Source organism: Balaenoptera musculus, chromosome 6, assembly GCF_009873245.2.
Source record: "Balaenoptera musculus isolate JJ_BM4_2016_0621 chromosome 6, mBalMus1.pri.v3, whole genome shotgun sequence".
Taxonomy (NCBI): Eukaryota; Metazoa; Chordata; class Mammalia; order Artiodactyla; family Balaenopteridae; genus Balaenoptera; species Balaenoptera musculus.
The window spans coordinates 2,280,429-2,300,192 of NC_045790.1; the positions used below are offsets into that span (position 1 = coordinate 2,280,429).

Here is a 19,764-nt window from a genome sequence, read left to right on the forward strand (position 1 = left end):
ACAGGCACCTCCAAGTTCACGCTGACAGCACCTGGAGCGGCAGGGTGAGGAAGAGCCCAGCACACCGAGATGAGACAGCAAAACACGGCGGAGGTGCTTGGAACGTGAACCGCGTTGGACAAGAGCAGGATAAGAGGGACAGCCTCTGTCCAGCACCCTTTCCACAGTTGGAACGTGACGGACAGACAGGGCTACGGCACACACATCTACAGAAGTCAGTCTCAGGGCTGGTCAACCCTAAAGGGATCGGTAAGATCTGAAACGTGACTCCTAAGGCCCCGATAAGAACCCAGCACCAGATGGGAGACTGTGCAGAACACACAGTGTTTAGCATATTAATGAAAATGTATATACTTGGCCAATTTTATTGGTACAATCTGTTTTTGAGAATAAAAAGGAATAGACTTCTATTATTTGAACTTAATTTACATATCACAGCACTCAAGAGGAAAAATATGGTGATGCACTACAAGATGGTGCAGATACACTGCCTGGTTAAAGCACTTAACAATGGTACTGTCAGCAGAATTTACGCTTGACTTGTTTGTTATCTGAATGCTTTGAGCCACATATATTATAAACCCGGAGTATGCAAAATACGCAGCCACTAACAGTCTACCCAGATACATGCTAATCGATAAAAATAAATAGCATATACGCATTGTATACCTAAATACAAGGGGACTACACAAAAGGATACAATATTTTTTAGGCTGAGATAAATTTTAGCCCTGGTAAAATCATCTCAATTCTAGTTTATTCCTGTCATTAATTAAAATAAACTTCATCACCTAACATAAAATAATAGGGTTAGAAAGAAAATTCAAGTGGTCTGTACCTCTGGGAATGGGTTTACACACCCAGCAATCCAACAGTTCCCAAAGGTCCTATATTTAAAATCCTAATGTTCACAGTCTTCCCTGACAGACTGTTAAAGTTTTAGACAGGATATTCATCTTCATAAGAAGAATTTTATATAAGAACACTTCCAGTTCTGTAATTCTGAGTCTACTAGATTTCTTTCATATTGTTTAAATAATATTCTATAGTTTGGACATTAATAGAAAGAAATCCTCCTGAAAATAGCTATTAATCCAGAACATGTTGCCTCAGATCTTACTTCATTTATAGTCAGACTAATTTTTTCCAAAATTTTTTGTAGTATGATTATTTATGCAGCTAGCATTTTTTTTTTTTTTTTTAACTTAAGCATCAGTGGATAATATCTCACTCTGTGACCCTGGAGAATTAATAAGCTTTATTTTATTTATTTATTTATTTATTTATGGCTGTGTCGGGTCTTCGTTTCTGTGCGAGGGCTTTCTCTAATTGCGGCAAGTGGGGGCCACTCTTCATCGCGGTGCGCGGGCCTCTCACCATCGCGGCCTCTCCTGTTGCAGAGCACAGGCTCCAAACGCGCAGGCTCAGTAATTGTGGCTCACGGGCCTAGTTGCTCCGCGGCATGTGGGATCTTCCCAGACCAGGGCTCGAACCCGTGTCCCCTGCATTGGCAGGCAGACTCCCAACCACTGCGCCACCAGGGAAGCCCGCAGCTAGCATTTGGTACCATTATAAATCAAACAGGAAACCAATGTTTTAGAAGACCTTAAAACATTTAAAAAAATGCAGTTCCTTTAGATCTCTCACTGTTGGTTCTATTTTTTCTCAAAAATGAAGACAACCACATAAAGAATGAATGAATTTAGTAGTAGTTGCACTAATAGAACTTCACATGAAATTCTACTTAATTCTATCAACTCAGTTTTTCATCTGTAGTATTTTTAATATAAAATTATATGTTAGTAATCCCCTGGCTATACTATAAAATAGTTTATGATGAGCACATTTGTTTAGCTTCTGCTTACTGCAATTCAACTGTAACACTACACCCTCAAAATAGCTTCTACAAATACTTGCTCACTTCAACCCATAAACAAGGTTAAAAATGGACTTAAAACATTAAAAAATTATGAACACTTACCAAAGGCAAAAATTACAGACATTTTCTAAGAATTGATATTTTAGCAAATCAAAACAAGACATTTAAGGCACTTGTGTTATTTGTGAATTGTACATTAATATTTACTTTCCCCCACTCTGCATTTTCTATAACAAGAAAGTAAGTTCTCCAGTTTTCATAGAGATCAGTCTTCCACTCTACTCCCCAAATGAGATCACTAGGTCTCATCTTTACACTATTTCATCCTGACCTATTACAAATTTACCTTCAATAATCTTCATTTATGTGTTATACTCTCAATTTTATTAAGTCACTCTGTTACAACTGCCTTATGAAAGCTGCCACTGTATTTATGGTGTTTCTTGTCAGAAACAGTGCAGTCCAGAAGACAACGTAAGTCTAGATCTAGCAGAAATACCCTTTCAAAGTGAAAGTGAAATTAAAATGTTTTTAAATAAACAAAAGCTAAAAAAAAATTATCACCAACAGGGACACAAGAAGTGTCAGAGAAGTTCTTAAAGTCGTAGAAAAATAATACCAGATGAAAATTTGAATTCTACACAAAGGGATGAAGAATGTTGGAAATGGTTAATATGTAGATATAAAAGACCTCCTTTCTCAATTTTTACTTTCTGTGAATGATAATTGAATGTTGAAAGCAAAAACAATAGAAATGTATTGTGGAATTTATAATACATGCAGAAATAAAACACATGGCAACAATTCCACAAAGGACAGGCAAGAGCAGGGGAATGGAAATGTACTGTTGCAAGGCTCTGATGCTATTCGTGACACAGTACAATATTTGAAGGCAGACCAGGATAAACTAAAGATGTATACTGAAAACTGAGAATGACCATTAAATATTTTTTAAAGTCTACTTTATAAGCAAATAGTAGAGATTAAATAAAATACTAAAAATACTCAATTCAAAAGGGAGAATAAAAGTAAAAAAGGAATGAAAGAAATAATGAGACAAATAGAAAACAAATAGCAAAATGATAAGTTTATCAATCATATCATTTTGATAATATATTGAAAATTACACTAGATATAAATGGTCTAACCTCTTTAATTAAAAGACTGTCAGAATGGTTAAAAAGCAAGATTCAACTATATGACAACTACAAGAAGTCTATATGAAATAAGTATGATTAAAAGTAAAGGATGTAGGGACTTCCCTGGTGGCGCAGTGGTTAAGAATCCGCCTGCCAATGCAGGGGACACGGGTTTGAGCCCTGGTCTGGGAAGATCCCACATGCCGCGGAGCAACTAAGCCCGTGCGCTACAACTACTGAGCCTATGCTCTAGAGCCCATGAGCCACAACTGCTGAGCCCACGTGCCACAACTACTGAAGCCTGCGTGCCTAGAGCCCGTGCTCCGCAACAAGAGAAGCCACCGCAATGAGAAGCCCGTGCACCACAATGGAGAGTAGCCCCCACTCGCCACAACTAGAGAAAGCCCGTGTGCAGCAAATACCCAACGCAGCCAAAAATAAGTAAATTAATTAAAAAAAAAAAGTAAAGGATGTAAAAATATATACCATATAAACACTAAGCATAAGAAAGCTAGGATGGCTATGTTAAAACCAGGCAAAGTAGATTTCAGAACAAGGTGACAGGATCAGGGATAAAGTGAGTCATTTCATAATGATAAAGGGGTCAATTTATAAAGAAGACATAAATATTATTAATTTACATTCAATTGACTGGAAATGTCAACAGTGCTTTCCCAGTAATTGATAAACAAGTAGAAAGAAAAGAAAAAGGATACAGAAGACTTGAAAAACACTATTCCAGAGTGACACTTCATAACAATAAATGTATCGATTCACCCAGAAGAGAGAACAATACTAAATTCTTATTCACTCAATAACAGAGCTTCAAAATGCATGGAGCAAAAGTTGACAGAACTGAAAGGAGAAATAGACAGTCATGCAAGTATAGTTAAAAATTTCAATCTTCTTTTCTCAGCAACTAATAGTTAATGTAGACCAAAAAAAATCAGTAGAAATAAAGAAAACGTGAACACCACCACTGGACTTAATTCTTGACATTTACAGAACAATTCACCCAATGACAGAAGAATCTATACTCTTTTAAGGAGATCTGTTAGTAGTAGTGGCTGCAGCAAAGGAAACCGGAGAGTGACAATGAATGCAGAGGAAAACCAGGAAAGATGGTACGCAGGATGCCTACAGATAAAATGATTATAAAAGGGTGTATATCAACTCTGTTGAAAGAAGAAAAGTCAAGAAAGGTGAGACAAAAAGGTACAGGGAACTTGATAATGTACTGGTAATTGGTGATTTTGGCAAGAGCAGTTTCAGTGGAGAAGTGGGCTGACAACCACACTGGAATGTACTGGGAAGTGAGTGGCAGGGACACTGCAAAAATACAACAAAGAGAAGTGGGGTGGGAGCGGGGGAGGACATGTGCTTACGGGAAGTTTGCCATTTATGATGGGACCTGTTAGAGCAGGTGTCCTGTGGGAATGACCCACCACAGAGAAAGACGTTCATGACGCAGGCTGGAGGGCAAAAGTAAAGGAGTGACTTCCTTAAGAAGGTGAGGGAGGTTAGGGTCCAAAGCTCAAGAAGGATTTCCTTTAATTAAAAAAAAGGACAAAAGTAGTATGACTTAACATTTAAAAAAAAAAAAACTTTTAACAAAAATCTCTGTAGGAGGTTAAATTATCCCATTTTAGTAAATGGATTCTATACACGCTTATAAATAGTTTTCACCTTTTCTTCATGATTTAAAGCCACCATTATGAACACTGATTATTTACTATTTTGGCACAGTGATGAACTCTCATGATCTCAGAGATTTATGGGATAGGCAGGCATGGCTTTCTGTCCTTGCCTTAAAATGGCTATAGACTGCTTTTATTTTCCAGAGATTTTTCTTGTCCCCTCCCTCTACATGAAATCTGCTTTGCTGTGCTTAAGTCCAGAGTAAGTACTTCTACAGAACTACTAAGGCTGAACTAAGGTCATGAAAGGAAATCAAGTAATCAAATGTATTATTCAGTTAAAAGTCCATTCACTTTTATAGACAGCAGTAAGTTATTAAAAAGCTCTGGGATAAAGACAGCTATACACCTTTACTACAAAAGTAAATACATGAATTATATGGTGATACTTTTCTGCCCACCAAGGATACACTAAGTTTACACCTTTGAAAATCTGAGTGCTATCAGATAAGTGAGAGAATTTAGCAGTCTCTGCATTTAAGAAAATCATAAGAAAATATTCCACAAAGTAAAAACATATCCACCTGGAAAATTAAACTGAAAATCAATTTTTCATTTAAAAAATATTTAAAAAACAGTTAAGGACAAGAGAATTCAGGTAATTCATTCATATGCAGAGTTAAATATATGAAAAATGTTCAACTCACTGGTAAAAACAGAAATATAAACTTTAAAGTGTTGATACCATTACTCATTCATTAAATACACAATTTTTAAGTAAATGATAATAGTTGGTGTTATTTAGAGTATGAACTCTCACATACTATTTATAGCACTATACACTGTTTCTTGAAGGAAAATCAGACATTATACAATATACCTTTTTGAATTATACTTACAGAAATTTATTTTATGGAAATAATTGTGGATATGAACAAAGATACAGACGAACGTGGTTATAACAACAACAAAAACTGAAATCTAAAGGCCCAACGATAAAAACAGATTAAAGAAAGCATGATATAGCAGAACAATGGAATTTGTTGCCATTCAGGAGGATATGAGAGAATATTTGACAATATGACAAAATACTGTTTTTGTGATAGTAATATTTGTAATAATTTTATAATATATACTAAATAGAAAAGCAGGTTACAAAAAGAGTATGCATAATATCCTATTTTATTAAAAAGTTACAAATATGTAAAAATTGCATATATGAAAAGTAATAAAATGATATGTGATTACTTACATTTCTAAATTTTCTATAATGTTCTAATCTCTTAATAAGAAAAAAATTGGTTACATATTTTTAAAACAGAGAGTGAGAAAAGATAAGAGGTCTGGAAAACTTTTACCAGCAAGTGCAGATGCACATCTACTAATCTTTCTAGGTACAAATTAGGCAGCACGGCACTTCCATCCCTTTAAGACATGATGCTCAAGCTTAGTCTAATACTGAAAATGGGATTTGGGCTGGGAATGGGAAGGGGACGGAAGAAGAGGGTGTACGAGGGACGTTCTGCTCCAGTAAGCGTGGACCCTGTGAAGAGGCCCTGCACACGGAGCCTGCGAGGCGGCCTTTGGCCTAGCTGTACCCCCAGTGGCAACTTCTTTTCAGTACTGGGGAGAAGATGGAGGCTTTTTCTTGTTTCTGCTTGTTTTGATGAGTGTGTTTTCATGTGTATGTGTTTGTTTTTAAGGGATTAAAACTCAATATTATAGCTTATCAAAGAAAAACAGAAAATGTGAAATGTTATCAAATGGATAACGTTTTCCACTTGAGGAGCCTACTTGCCTTTGGGTTGTTTGCATCAAATAGACCAGTTGAAAGTCCAATCAGCAAGGAACTCTGTTTTTTATTTCTTGGTGGTGAACCACAGTGAGATCGAAGTGGAGAGGATTCTTCTGGTGAACAGAGGACTGACTGGACTTGAGAGGCTGCTTTCAAGTGTTTATGGAAAAATGGTTCTGGTTGCATAGATTCATCTACATCACCCTCAGAGTGTGGAGAACCATCCACCCCAGGTTCTGTGGAATAAAGGAAAGATTACATGACGAGTCTATACAGTACTCAACGTGCTAAGTGATACTGAAAAAGTATACTATTTAACATGAATCATAGCAAAAACTCCATGAAAAACAAAATCAAATATATATGTGATTTTATTACCTTATAAATAATCTTTAACCAGGTATGTTTTATTTTCAGAAAGGAGATTTAACTTGTTAAATTCTTCCATTATAACAGAAGTTCAAAAATGTGACACAAAAGCAAGGACATGTGAAAAAGTACTGTTTAAACACTCAATAGCTCCAGGTTATCTTTGTTCCTATAGGTTAGATATTAAAAAATTGTACTTCTTATATTTTAATTAACACTATTAGAAATAAGAAGACCACTTATTTAATGTCCTGAGATACTGGCTTAGCTTTGGCAAGCAATTCTTTTTGTTTTGAACATTCAGTAAGATAACTGACCAAAAAGTTACACTGCCCACATTGCCAAACAATACAGGCTTATAAATGCAGAGTCCAGCAGCCATAAAAAAGAATGAAATTCTGCCATTTGCAGCAACGTGGACCTGGAGAAAATAATGCTTAGTGAAATAAGTCAGGCAGAGAAAGACGAATACTGTATGATATCACTTATATGTGGAATATAAAAAATAATACAGGGGCTTCCCTGGTGGCGCAGTGGTTGAGAATCTGCCTGCCAATGCAGGGGACACGGGTTCCAGCCCTGGTCTGGGAAGATCCCACATGCCGCGGAGCGGCTGGGCCCGTGAGCCACAACTACTGAGCCTGCGCGTCTGGAGCCTGTGCTCCGCAACAAGAGAGGCCGTGATAGTGAGAGGCCCGCGCACAGCGATGAAGAGTGGCCCCCACTCGCCGCAACTGGAGAAAGCCCTCGCACAGAAACGAAGACCCAACACAGCCAAAAATAAAAAAATAAATTAAAAAAAAATAATAATACAAATGAATCTATGTACAAAACAGAAACAAATTCACAGGCATAGAAAACAACCTTGTGTTTACCGAAAGGGAGAGGGAGCAGGAAGGACAAATTAGGAGTATGGGGTTAACAGATACACACTACTGTGCATAAAATAGATAACCAACAAATATAGCACAGAGAACAATACCCAATATCTTGTAATAACCTACAATGGAATCTAATCTGCAAATTAAAAAAATGCATCACTATGCTGTGCACCTGAAACTAACACAATATTGTAAATCGACTATACTTCAAAAAACATAATCAAAAAATAAATGCGGAGTCCAGTGCTCTATGCCTATTATATTTTTTAGATAATTAAGGTCAGTGGTTAGCAATGCTCTCCATTAATATATAGTCCAAATAGAACAGGTTAGTGCTAACGACCTTCCAGAAAGTAATCAGGCCAATACAGCGATGCTCACCTACGTGAACTTCACTAAGGTGATCCATGCTCCTCGGGGCTCCATCTTCAGAAACTTCGTTTTGCTGAATGGTGATCCTATCTTCCAACCTGCCACAAATAGAAACACCAGTTAAAAAAACATGGCTTACTAGAAATAAAAACACTCTCAAATACAAAAGAGTGGAACACAAGTTCACTAGAGCCCTGTGATCCCTCTTCCGAATACTCTTCTCACTTATACACACACTGTCTCTTATAAACACAATCCTACGTTTCAGCCGTTCAAACCTTCACCAGTCACACTCATTCACAACAACCAGGCTCAACATTCTCATCCCAGTGGTTCCCAAAGTGTGGCCCCCTAGACGTCAGCAATACATGGAGACCTGTGTGAAATGCAAATTCTCAGGCCCTGCCCTAGTCCTGTGAGTCAGGAACTTTGGGGGATAAGGCTGAGACAGTTGTTTTGAAATGCTGCAATGTTTGAGAACCACTTCTGTAAGCAATCAAAATGCCCCTTAATATCAGAGAATAGAAAGCAATGATGATATATACTATGAAATATTATGCAGCTATTTAAAAAATGAAGTAGAGATCTGTATAACCAGATATGGAATGATAAGATATATTATTAAGTAAGCAATTTTCAGACCAATTTATATTAAATGGTGTTAGGATTTGAAAAAATGCTGGGTAGCACAGTAAAAGGAATAGAATAATATGTATAAAAACGTTTTAACCCTTAAAGGGAATGAACTGATTTATGTAAAGAAGAACTCACAATTTTTATCTCAATATATGCTGGGAACTAAATTGATGTATTCTTTTTTTAACAAAAATGTAAAAACTAGAAGAACATGTTCCAAAAGTTGCCAGTAATTTATTTCTGGGGTTTTTGTTTATAAGGCAGTTTTAATTTTGCTAGTACTTTTTAGTCCATTTCAAATTTAAATAATTTTTTACTTTTTCAGTTTTAAATTTTGAGCAATTTTCTATTTTTATTTCTAAAAGTTTTGCTTTATTTTTAATCATACAAGTAATACATTTCTTCATATGAAATGTAATGTTCCTTGGTTCCTCAAAAAGTGAAACATAAAATTACCATATGCTGTGGCAATTCCACTCCTAAATATATATACTCAAAAGAACTGAATACAGGTGTGCAAACACAGAATTGTACACAATGTTCATGGCAGTACTATTCAAAAGAACCAAAAGGCAGAAGCAACTCTGGAAATGACCCACCATCATCTGCTGAATGTTGTCAACTGCTCAATGGATAAACATATAGGGTATATTCATGTAATGGAATATTATTCAGCTATAAAAAGGAATGAAGAACTGATACATCCTACAACACAGATAAGCTTTGCAAACAGTATGCTAAGTAAAAGAAGCCAGATGCAAAAAGCCACACACTGTACGGTTCCACAGGAAATGTCAAATCCAGAATAGGCAAATCCACAGAGATAGAAGCAGATCAGTGGTGCCAGGGGCTGGGGGAGGGGAACAAGGGGAGTGGCTGCTTATGGGCACAGGGATTCCTTTGGGGTTGAGGGAATGTTCTGGAACCATACAGTGTCAAATTGTACACTTTAAAATGATTAAAATGATAAATTTTATGTTATATAAATTTTACCTCAATTAAAAAAAAAATGATTCTTTTAGGAGTCCCCTAACCACTCAATTCCCAGTTGCCTTTACTGTTATCAGTTTTGTGTACATCTTACCATACTTTTCCCTCAAATTTACATACCTATATATTCACTTAAGGATATATAATAATTTTAATAGGATTATCATAGCATTATTCTAATATATGGAAATGTTTTTTATTCAAAATAATTTTATTCTGTTAATCATTCAATATTTTGACATATTTCCATATTAATACATGGAGCTCCGTTTTATTTCAGTGCTGCGTACCCATTATGCGGTATACTGAGAAAAGAACAGTATTTTTAGCTACTTCCATACTAATGATTACTTAGACTATTTCAAATGATTTCCTATGACTCTCCTGCATAAACATGCTGGTACAGCTTTGCATCCATGTCCAAGGCCAGCCCACCTCCTGCTTTCACAGATAAAGTTGCACTGCAGCAGCCATGCTCCCCTGTTCATGTGTTACCTATGGCTGCTTTTGCAGAACAAAGGCAGAATCGAACAGCTGCATCACAGACCATATGGTCTACACGGCCAAAAAAGTTTACAATCTGGCCCTTTACAGAAAACATTTGACAATCCCTGTTACAAGCACAGCAAAGGAAGGAACTTCCAATTACTTTTTAAGAAGGAAGATAAAAAGAACACCAAAATACGACAGTGATTTCCCATGACGAAAGGGAACTACAGATGACTCTCCAGAGTACTAATGCAAAAGTGCTAAAATGAAGCATTAGCAAACAGAAGTACATTAAAATAGTAGTACATCATGGCCAAGTAGAGTTTACTAAGGTATGCAGGATAGTTCAATATAAGGTAACCTATTAATATAATTCATTATACCAATAGATAAAGGAAAACAATTATATGAATGGTTCCATAGATACCGAAAGGTCATTTGACAAAATACACTCCTGACTTTTTTAGCCAGTAAAATATGAGTAAATACTCTGAGCTAGAAATTATAGTCATGCCTAACGAGGGTTAACATTAGAATCATTTCACTGAAATGAAGAACAAGACAAAGATAGCCCTATTTCCAATATTTAACACTGTATAAAGGTACGAAGCAATGCAACTGGAGAGAAAGAAACGAGTGTTAAAAAAAACTGGAAAGACATAAAGCCATCATTATTTTCATATGATATGACTGTATATCTGAAAAATACAAAAGATTCAACTGAAAATCTATCATGAACAATAGTAGATACCAATAAGATGGTAGGGTACAAAATCAATATAAAGAAATCCACAGCTTTCATATATACAACCTTCTAGTTACAAGATCTCACAGAGAAACAGGCACCATTTATAACACCAAACAAAAGATAATAAAGCTAGGAATAAGCTTACCCATAAAAGCACAAAGCCTAGATAAAGAAAACTCCCAACCTGATCAAAAAACAAGGCCTATTCTGTTCTTCTCGGACAGGAAGAACACACACAGCATGTTCACGTCCCTGCATTAATTTATGAATTCAGCATCCCGATAAAATATAAACTGATTTTTTTTATGTGAGGGAAGGTGGGCTAAATTTAATAAATTCTAAATTCAGATGAAATATTATACAGGCAAGAAGAGCGATGAAAGTGAATAAGCCTTACATGATCTTAAAATATCTTTTACATTTTAATTAAAACAGTGTGTACCAGCACACTGAACAAAGATCAATGGAACAGGAAAATAAGGTATAAGCATGAACCCAAATAATTAAGAAAATTCAGTACATATTAAAAGTGGCATTTTAAATCTGTGCAGGAAAGGTGGGCTCTTTAATAAATGGAGTTACAACTGTGTAGCCATCTGGAAGAAAAACCGAATCCATGGACACCAGGATAAATTCCAAATAGATCAAAGAGGTAAATATAAGAAGCGCCTACATGAAAGTACCAGAAGAAAAGATTAAAATACTCTTTGATAACCTTAGAGAAAACAAAGTTTCTCTGAATAATTATCAAAATCCAGGTAAACATGACAACGTAAAAACAAACAACCAAAAAACTTCTGCATGGCAAAAAAATAAAACATAAGTGACCAATGGTGAAATAATAGTTACAATTCACATAATAACCAAGTATCTCTAATATTTAAGGAGTTCTTACCAATTTATCAAAGACCAAACAACCAAATTTCAAAAATGGGTCAAAGATGTAAACAGGGAATTCACAGAAAAGGAAATACAAATGTGACTTAAACATCTGAAAAGATGTGCTCAACTTTACTTATAAAGAGATAAACTAAGACCCCAAACTGAGATACTACTTTTTAACCTATCAGACTGGCAAAAATCAAAAACTTTGGTAATAAAAGTTTGGCAAGTCTGTGGGGAAAACAGGAGGTTTTATACATTCTTTCGGAGTGCATAAACTAGTACAGTCCCTGGGGAGAATAATAATTGCATTTATAAAACCATACTTCTTCGTCTCTATCCTCCAGATACACAGTAGTCCCCCCTTACTGACAGGGGGATACAGTCCAGGACCCCCAGTGGCTGCCTGAAACAGGGACAGAACCGAACCATGTTTTCCATTCATGACTTTTACCCACAAATTTAATGGCTTTTCATCTTAACTAAGCACCTATCACACCCTGTAGGTGTAACGTCTACAGTTTGAGGTTCGACAGCAAAACTAGCACAGATTTCCTTTTCCATCTTCACAACTTCACAGGTAGAAGTTTCATTCTTAACATAGACCTTAGCAACCTCAGGTATACGATTTTCTTCTTTCTTTGTTAAGTCGAGAACTTTCACCTTTCACTTAAAGGAAGCATCTTGTGGCTTCTATTTGGCACATCCGAACTGCCAGCATCACTACTCTTGAGCTTTGGGGCTGTTATTAAGCAAAACAAGGGTCACATGAACACGAGCACTGGGACACCCAGACAGCAGATCTAATAGCCTAGACGGCTACTAAGTGACTGACACGCAGGTAGCACACACAGCGTGGACACGCTGAATGAAGGGATGGTTCACGTCCTGCACAGGACACATGGGGACAGCAGGATATGTCATCACACCACTCAGAACAGCACACAATTTAAAACTTATGAATGTGTATTTCTGGAGTTTTCCATTTCATATTTTCGGACTGTGGTTGATGGCAGGTAATTGAAACCATGAAGAGCGAAACCCTGTTGAATAAGGGGGAATGACTGTACTTATACACATGCAAACTACCCTTATTACTTAGGTTATCCACTACAGCATCATTTGTAGTATCCACTGCTGTAGGAGACTAATCAGAGTTATAGTATATTCATACAATGGACTAGTACATAGCCATGAAGTAACAAAAAAAGAGGAAGCCCTCTGTGTGTCAGTATGAAAAAATTCCCAGGTTACTGACTAAAATAAAAAATGTGTACATTATACTAACAACTGTACTTAAAAGCGAGGGAGACTGTATATTCGCTTTTGCTTCTGTTTATGTTAATATTCATTACTATTAAACATGTCTGGAAAGAGGAGAGAGTGGGAATTTGCTGGATGGGGATAGAAGTGGGAAAGAGATTTTTCACTGTTTATCTTTATACACTTGTGGATTTCTGAACCACATGAATGTAATATCTATTCCCAAATTAAACTACTTTTATAAGGTATTATAATAGGATTTAATGTAATATTGGGTTATTACACTATTTCTTTAAAAGGTATTACAAAAAGGGACCAGGTTTTGAAATGTAAGAAAGAGGTAACGTACTCAGCCTCCTTTGCTTCTTTAATCTCACTAACCCACACGTCGAGTACAGGGCATGGCAAGCCACCGTCCCTGTCTGCTCCACTTGGCTCCTGCAGAAATTCTGCTTCCAAGTCATCAGGCTCTGCACGGCAAAAACATAACAAGAAACAGGTCTCAAAGCAAAATCCATTTAGAGAAAATGGAATAAACCTCCTATAAGTTATCATACCTAGTTTTAGGCTAAAGTATTAACAGTAATTACATCGAAAAATTTAATATTTTATCTATAGATCTTTAATCTTACTGTGTTGACTCTCTAGTTGTTTCTGAAATAACAGACTTTTCCTTTTGCATTTTCACTGCAATAAAAATACCCCAAAGAAATACAGTACACTGTATTTTGATTATTATAAAAAATTTTGTCTTCATTAAAATTTCAGTAATATGTAAATTGCTTTCTAGAAGGTATAAAAACTAGTTTAAAGAATAACACTATCTGTGGTTAGAAATATGGAAGGGGAGAAGATATCACTGATTAGTAACTGACGGGAAAGTTCAATCATCAAAAAAAACAAACAAAAAACACTGAACACCCCATTACCCGGACTTTTACAATGATATTGAGAACATAATTGGAGTGCACTAAATCTATTTTCCTAGACTCTCAGACAATTAACAACCAGGGTACTACCTCTGTTTTCTGGCAGTGGCTCATTTTTCATCTGGGTGATAGTTCCTGGAAGTAAATAGTAATGAGAAACGGTTTCTGTCTTCATTTGTTAACTTTTCTTTTTCTTCTCCAGTTCTTATTTCAGCCACCATGACCACCGCTTTTTTTCCTAAAATCCAGATACTCTTTCCTTCTGTATTTTAAAAGTTTCCAATCAGTTGTCCAGTTTAGAAAGATGATTGGTATTGTACCAATCTTTGAAGTTCTTATCTTTTACTCAAATGATTTTTTGGTCATGCATATGAGGTAATAAGCAATTGGGGGAGGCGGATCCTTAAAAGTTTTTTTTAATGAATATTTGTTCTCTAGCACCTTAAGCCCTATCAATATGACTCATTCTACGAACTAGATTTGTCAATGTACTGCCCATAAAGTCGAAAATATTTACTATGTGACTCTCTATAGAAGAAGTTTGCCAACTCTTGCACTAGACTATACAGCCTCTATTTATATGCCTAACAGGGTTTTTCTTTGTTTTTTTTAAGAAAAGGCGTAAGGTACATGTTAACTATGATTCTAATGAATAAGACTATTTAAGTAACTATGAAGTTACTATGGTGAATTAAAGACAACCACACATGAAGCAAGGTGTCCAGCGTTCCTCTCATTTAGAGGGGACTCTGTTGCCCCTCTCCTTGAGTTTGCCCCGGCAGTGAGATCGCCGGGACCAGCTGAGTACAGCTGGAGTCTTGTAAGCCAATTCCACGGCCAGCCTTGAAGGGAACTGGCAGCTTCCACCTTGGAATCTGGAAGCCTAAGCCACATGAAAGAAGTTTAACGATCCTGCAAAGACCACATGGCAAGGCCCTGACACTAAGCTAAGGGGCGGGACCCAGCGGAACAGGCCCAGCCAAGCGCTGCCGAGATGCCACAAGTGGGAGTGACACCATCTCCCACCCTCCAAGGAGGCACAGCTGACAGCTCAACACCACCGAGCGATGCCAGCTGATGCCACAAGGAGGAGGAGAACCTTCCCAATTCCTTATGCACAAAAGTGTGAGATAAAACAAAACAGTTCTTTTAAGTCACTGAGTTTGGGGAGCAATCTGCTTTGCAGCACTAGATAAGCAAGACAGAACTTCATATCTGAAGGTGGGGTGCTGCCATGACAAAGCTTCTACAAGTACAAGCGGCTTCTACAAGTACAAGCGGCTTCTACCTGGGGATGTGGGAGCCCTGTGAGACGTCAGACCACCCTGCTGCTGGAAAGAGTGCATAGAAAGGCCTGGAGACCGCATGAAGAGGAAGGGGCGAGCCGGGCCCAGCCTCTGAGCTGTACCTGTCAGGACACCAGGTAAGCCCTCTCGGACCCATGAGACCAGATAATCACAGAGACAAGAGCACACGGATTAGAAAAGCACATGGCTGAGCCAGGTCTTGACTCAATTCCCAACACACAAAATCAGGAGACAGAGTAAAATGGCTGTTCTTTTAACACTAGGTTTTGGGGTGTTTTGCTATGTGGCGATAAAAAAAAAAAAAAGACCAGTTACTAGAAAAAAGAGTGAACTTAATTTGAGATGAATCACCCAAACATATATACATATTTTGAAGATCCATTTATAAAGAAGACATTAAAGTGTTACTAAATCAAATCAATCTCATTTTGCCCCATTAAAACATACCATCCAAATTTCCTTCTGGTTTCAATGCCGTCTGTGGAGATGGCTCACTAAAGTTTGGACTGTTTGTCTCAGCAGAAGAATCAACAGTAGCTGATGGCAGTGAGATTTCAGGTGAAATACATTTTATTTTTTCTTCTCCAGTAATTAAGGGTTTGCACTCCTCCCCTTGAGGAGAAATCTCTGAAACAACAAAAAGATGAAAATTCATGCTACGTTCTCAAAGTGACTTGAATTTTATCTGTAACAGCACTTAGAACAAAGTTCATTATTACAGCAGGTAATTACTGGGTAAGTTCTGTAATGTACTAGAAATGAATAAACGATTAAGGCACATGATAGCCACACTTAATTCAAATTGGAAAGGCATTTTTGTTATAAAGACATTGTTTTTCAGGCTTTTCAGATTAGTTAGAAAAATGTTTGCCTTTACTTAAAATCACAGCTCTCATTAAATTTAAAAGTGAGATAGTACTAAAACTCACTTGACAAGTATTCTGGACTTAGACATTTCAGCATTAAAGCAAGTTAGTACACATCAGTGTCCTAACCTTTTTGAAGGTCTGACACCTAGTTTAATAGCTAATTTAGCGTGTCTGGGTGGTGTTCTCCACATGAGCACCCAGTGATACCGCTGCTCTAGTACCCAGTTCTCTACAGCAATCTACGTTCCCCTCTAAGCTCTGTGCCTCACCTGTAATCACTGATGACAAGCGTGACTGTGAAGCATGACCAAACTGTACAACTGAATAGGGTAGTTTTCCAAAACTGTGGTGAAATACACGTGTGATATGGCTGACCCGCATGACTTTTCTATTTGCTGGGATTGGGTCTGCATTATGCCCATGGAGAGACATTTTAATGATTATGAATTATAAAAATCCCTTAAAATCAAAAAATTTAAAATCAAAAATTTCCCATGGGATAGAGACATATTTCAGTGTCAAGCATAAAGATTCTTAAATATACAGAATTAGGTTACACCATTCATATGTGTGTGATTTTGTAATAATACTCTCAAATTAATAAAAAGAGATTTCAATTTCTACCATTGTTGTATGAATGTAATTTTATTTTTTAATAACCACACTCATGTATGGTTTTGATTATCCCAGTTGAGTTACTGTGTATGTATGCACAGGAATGTTTTGTTCAAATATATTTTTGAATTTTCAATAATCATAAATCAAATCTTACCTTTATGTATAAAACCCTTTATGTAATATAAAATGTATAATATTATACATAACATTCAGAATACGATTATTTTGACATGTTGGTTTGTATTTTTTTTTTTTTAAGTAATTAATTTATTTATTATTTATGGCTGTGTTGGGTCTTCGTTTCTGTGCGAGGGCTTTCTCTAGTTGCGGCGAGCGGGGGCCACTCTTCATCGCAGTGCACGGGCCTCTCACTGTCGCGGCCTCTCTTGTTGTGGAGCACAGGCTCCAGACGCGCAGGCTCAGTAGTTGTGGCTCACGGGCCCAGCTGCTCCGCGGCATGTGGGATCTTCCCAGACCAGGGCTCGAACCCGTGTCCCCTGCATTGGCAGGCGGATTCTCAACCACTGCACCACCAGGGAAGCCCGGTTTGTATTTTTAATGTCCCAGTTGCAGTATTTAATTATTTGAAACAGACTGAAACTTGGTAACAGTCAATAAAGCTAAAAAAACCAAGTGGTAAAAAAAATAAACAAACAAAAATAAATTTCTAAGGTGGCTAACATACATTTCTAAGGTGGCTTACTTGCCTTTTCCTTTAGATGAAACTTTTACATATATATATAAATGTCAGAATGATATATTTATGTCAAAATGATATTTTTAAAATTATGAACTAACCGTTTTTGTGTGTTTCTGGTAATTGCTCAGAGACTTCCCATACTTTAAACTGACACCAGGAGAGGTTGGATTCAGCTCAGAACAGCTGACTGCAGTTACCTGGAAGATGCCCAGGTCAGTCCCGTCCATTCCTTGGAGAAGCTCCTTTCCAGCTCACTACTGGGAGCTCCCCTAACACCCATTCTGTCTTAGCTAATCTGCTGGACTTCTGGCTACACCAGTAAGCCTTCCTGTATCTATCTGGGCTGGTCAGTACATCTCCATGACGTTTTCTTCCCCCTCCCTCAGTCACTCCAATGCTCACATCTCGGAGATCCTGTCATTCAGTACAGCTCCTCAAAAAGTTCACTGTTAAATACCCCACCTTCTAATTCCCAACATCCTGTGTTTCCACTCACCTCCCTCTACTACCCCAACTCTAAAGAATGTTACCCGACCGGGACCTAAAATGCACTGATCCTACCATGGTTTCTCTCCCCATCGTCCCCATTAAAATCCATCTACAGCCCATCATTAAAAACATTCTCTTCCATACGTCCTCAACTCACGGTATTCACGGCAAAACCCCAACTCCACATCATTTCCATCTTCTGCCTGCCATGTCTGAACACATGTGGCTGGAACAGTTGGAGAAGAACACAGAGCCTTGCTCCCTGGTCCCAACTTCAATTCATCATCACTGAAGTCAGGTGGGGCCTTGGTGTTGCCCACGTCCTTCTGTAACACTGGGCTAGCAGGCACTGCCCGGTTCAGTTAACTCCTTAGGAAACACAGCTGCGCACACGTGCTTGTGAGCTGCTTTACCTCTTACTTCTTCCTGGCCCATGAGAACAAAACTACAGTGCTGCCCAGGTTCTGGAACATCTTCCCTTCACCAAGCCTCATCAACAATGTGACAGTGGCAGAGGTCACATCTGTGCTCTGCTCATTCAGTCTAAGTGTTCTGCTATAAAATAATGTCTATTAAAACCAGGAACAAGGATGCCAGACAGCACTATGATTACTGAAGATTGCTCTGGAGGGTCTAACAAATGCAGTGAGAAGGAAAGGGAATAATCAAATAAATACTAGACAAAAAAACCTATTTCTTATTACTGATGAGATAATCTGCACATTTATAAGATTTACGATGTCAAAGAAAAAAACTTAATAGATTTAATGAAATAATTCAGTAAGGAGTCTGGCTATAAAATTTTTACATAGCTGGGTAATAGAAAGAATAGCTTTATTTTAACTAGAAATAACAACCTAGGGAAATGGAAAAAATACATCATCTATATTATAATAAAGACAAAAATATACCCATTGTATAAAAATAAATTTACCAAAAAAGCTTTTAGAACTTAAATGAACAAAACAAAATGTTACTGAAAAACACAGAACAAGACCGGTGCAAAAAGAAAGACATACTTAAATTCTCGAAATAAAAAAAATTCCAAAAATCATGGGGACTTCCCTGGTGGTCCAGTGGTTAAGACTTCGCCTTCCAATACAGGCAGTGAAGGTTCGATCCCTGGTCGGGGAACTAAGATCCCACATGCCGCGGGGTGCAGCCAAAAATTTAAAGAAAAAAAAATGCCAAAAATCAATATACAAATTTAATACAATTCTAATCATAATACTCAATTAGATAAAGTGAACTTAAAATTCCTTTGAAATAATAATTGTCTAAAAACAACCAAGGACGGGACTTCCCTGGTGGTGCAGTGGTTAAGAGTCCACCTGCCAATGCAGGGGACACAGGTTCGAGCCCTGGTCCGGGAAGATCCCACATGCTGCAGAGCACAACTAAGCCCGTGCACCACAACTACTGAGTCTGGGCTCTAGAGCCTGTAAGCCACATCTACTGAGCCCACGTGCTACAACTACTGAAGCCCATGTGCCTAGAGCCCACGCTCCACGACAAGAGAAGCCACCACAATGAGAAGCCCACACACTGCAATGAACAGTAGCCCCTGCTCGCCACAGCTAGAGAAAGCCTGCGCACAGCAACAAAGACCCAACGCAGCCAAAAATAAATAAATAAATAACTTAATTAATTAAAAAAATACTACTATAAAAAAAATAAAATAAAAACAACCAAGGAAAATATTTTAGAATTCCAGCTAGGTTAAAGATTATATACATGTATGCATGCACATGTGTACACATGTCTGTTATCTA

General features: G+C 37.4%; 1 protein-coding gene across 10 annotated transcripts in view; it reads right to left on the minus strand.

Annotated features, from left to right (window-relative positions):
* Positions 1-19,764, minus strand: part of NEK1 (NIMA related kinase 1) — a 224,060-nt gene that overhangs the window by 22,574 nt on the left and 181,722 nt on the right. For all 10 annotated transcript variants that reach the window (XM_036855394.1, XM_036855395.1, XM_036855392.1 and 7 more), the window contains 4 exons: positions 15,764-15,943; positions 13,430-13,550; positions 8,082-8,170; positions 6,454-6,686 (listed from right to left, as the gene is read on the minus strand). In XM_036855394.1, the coding sequence (XP_036711289.1) occupies positions 6,454-6,686; positions 8,082-8,170; positions 13,430-13,550; positions 15,764-15,943 (623 nt within the window). The remainder of the gene's footprint in view (positions 1-6,453; positions 6,687-8,081; positions 8,171-13,429; positions 13,551-15,763; positions 15,944-19,764) is intronic.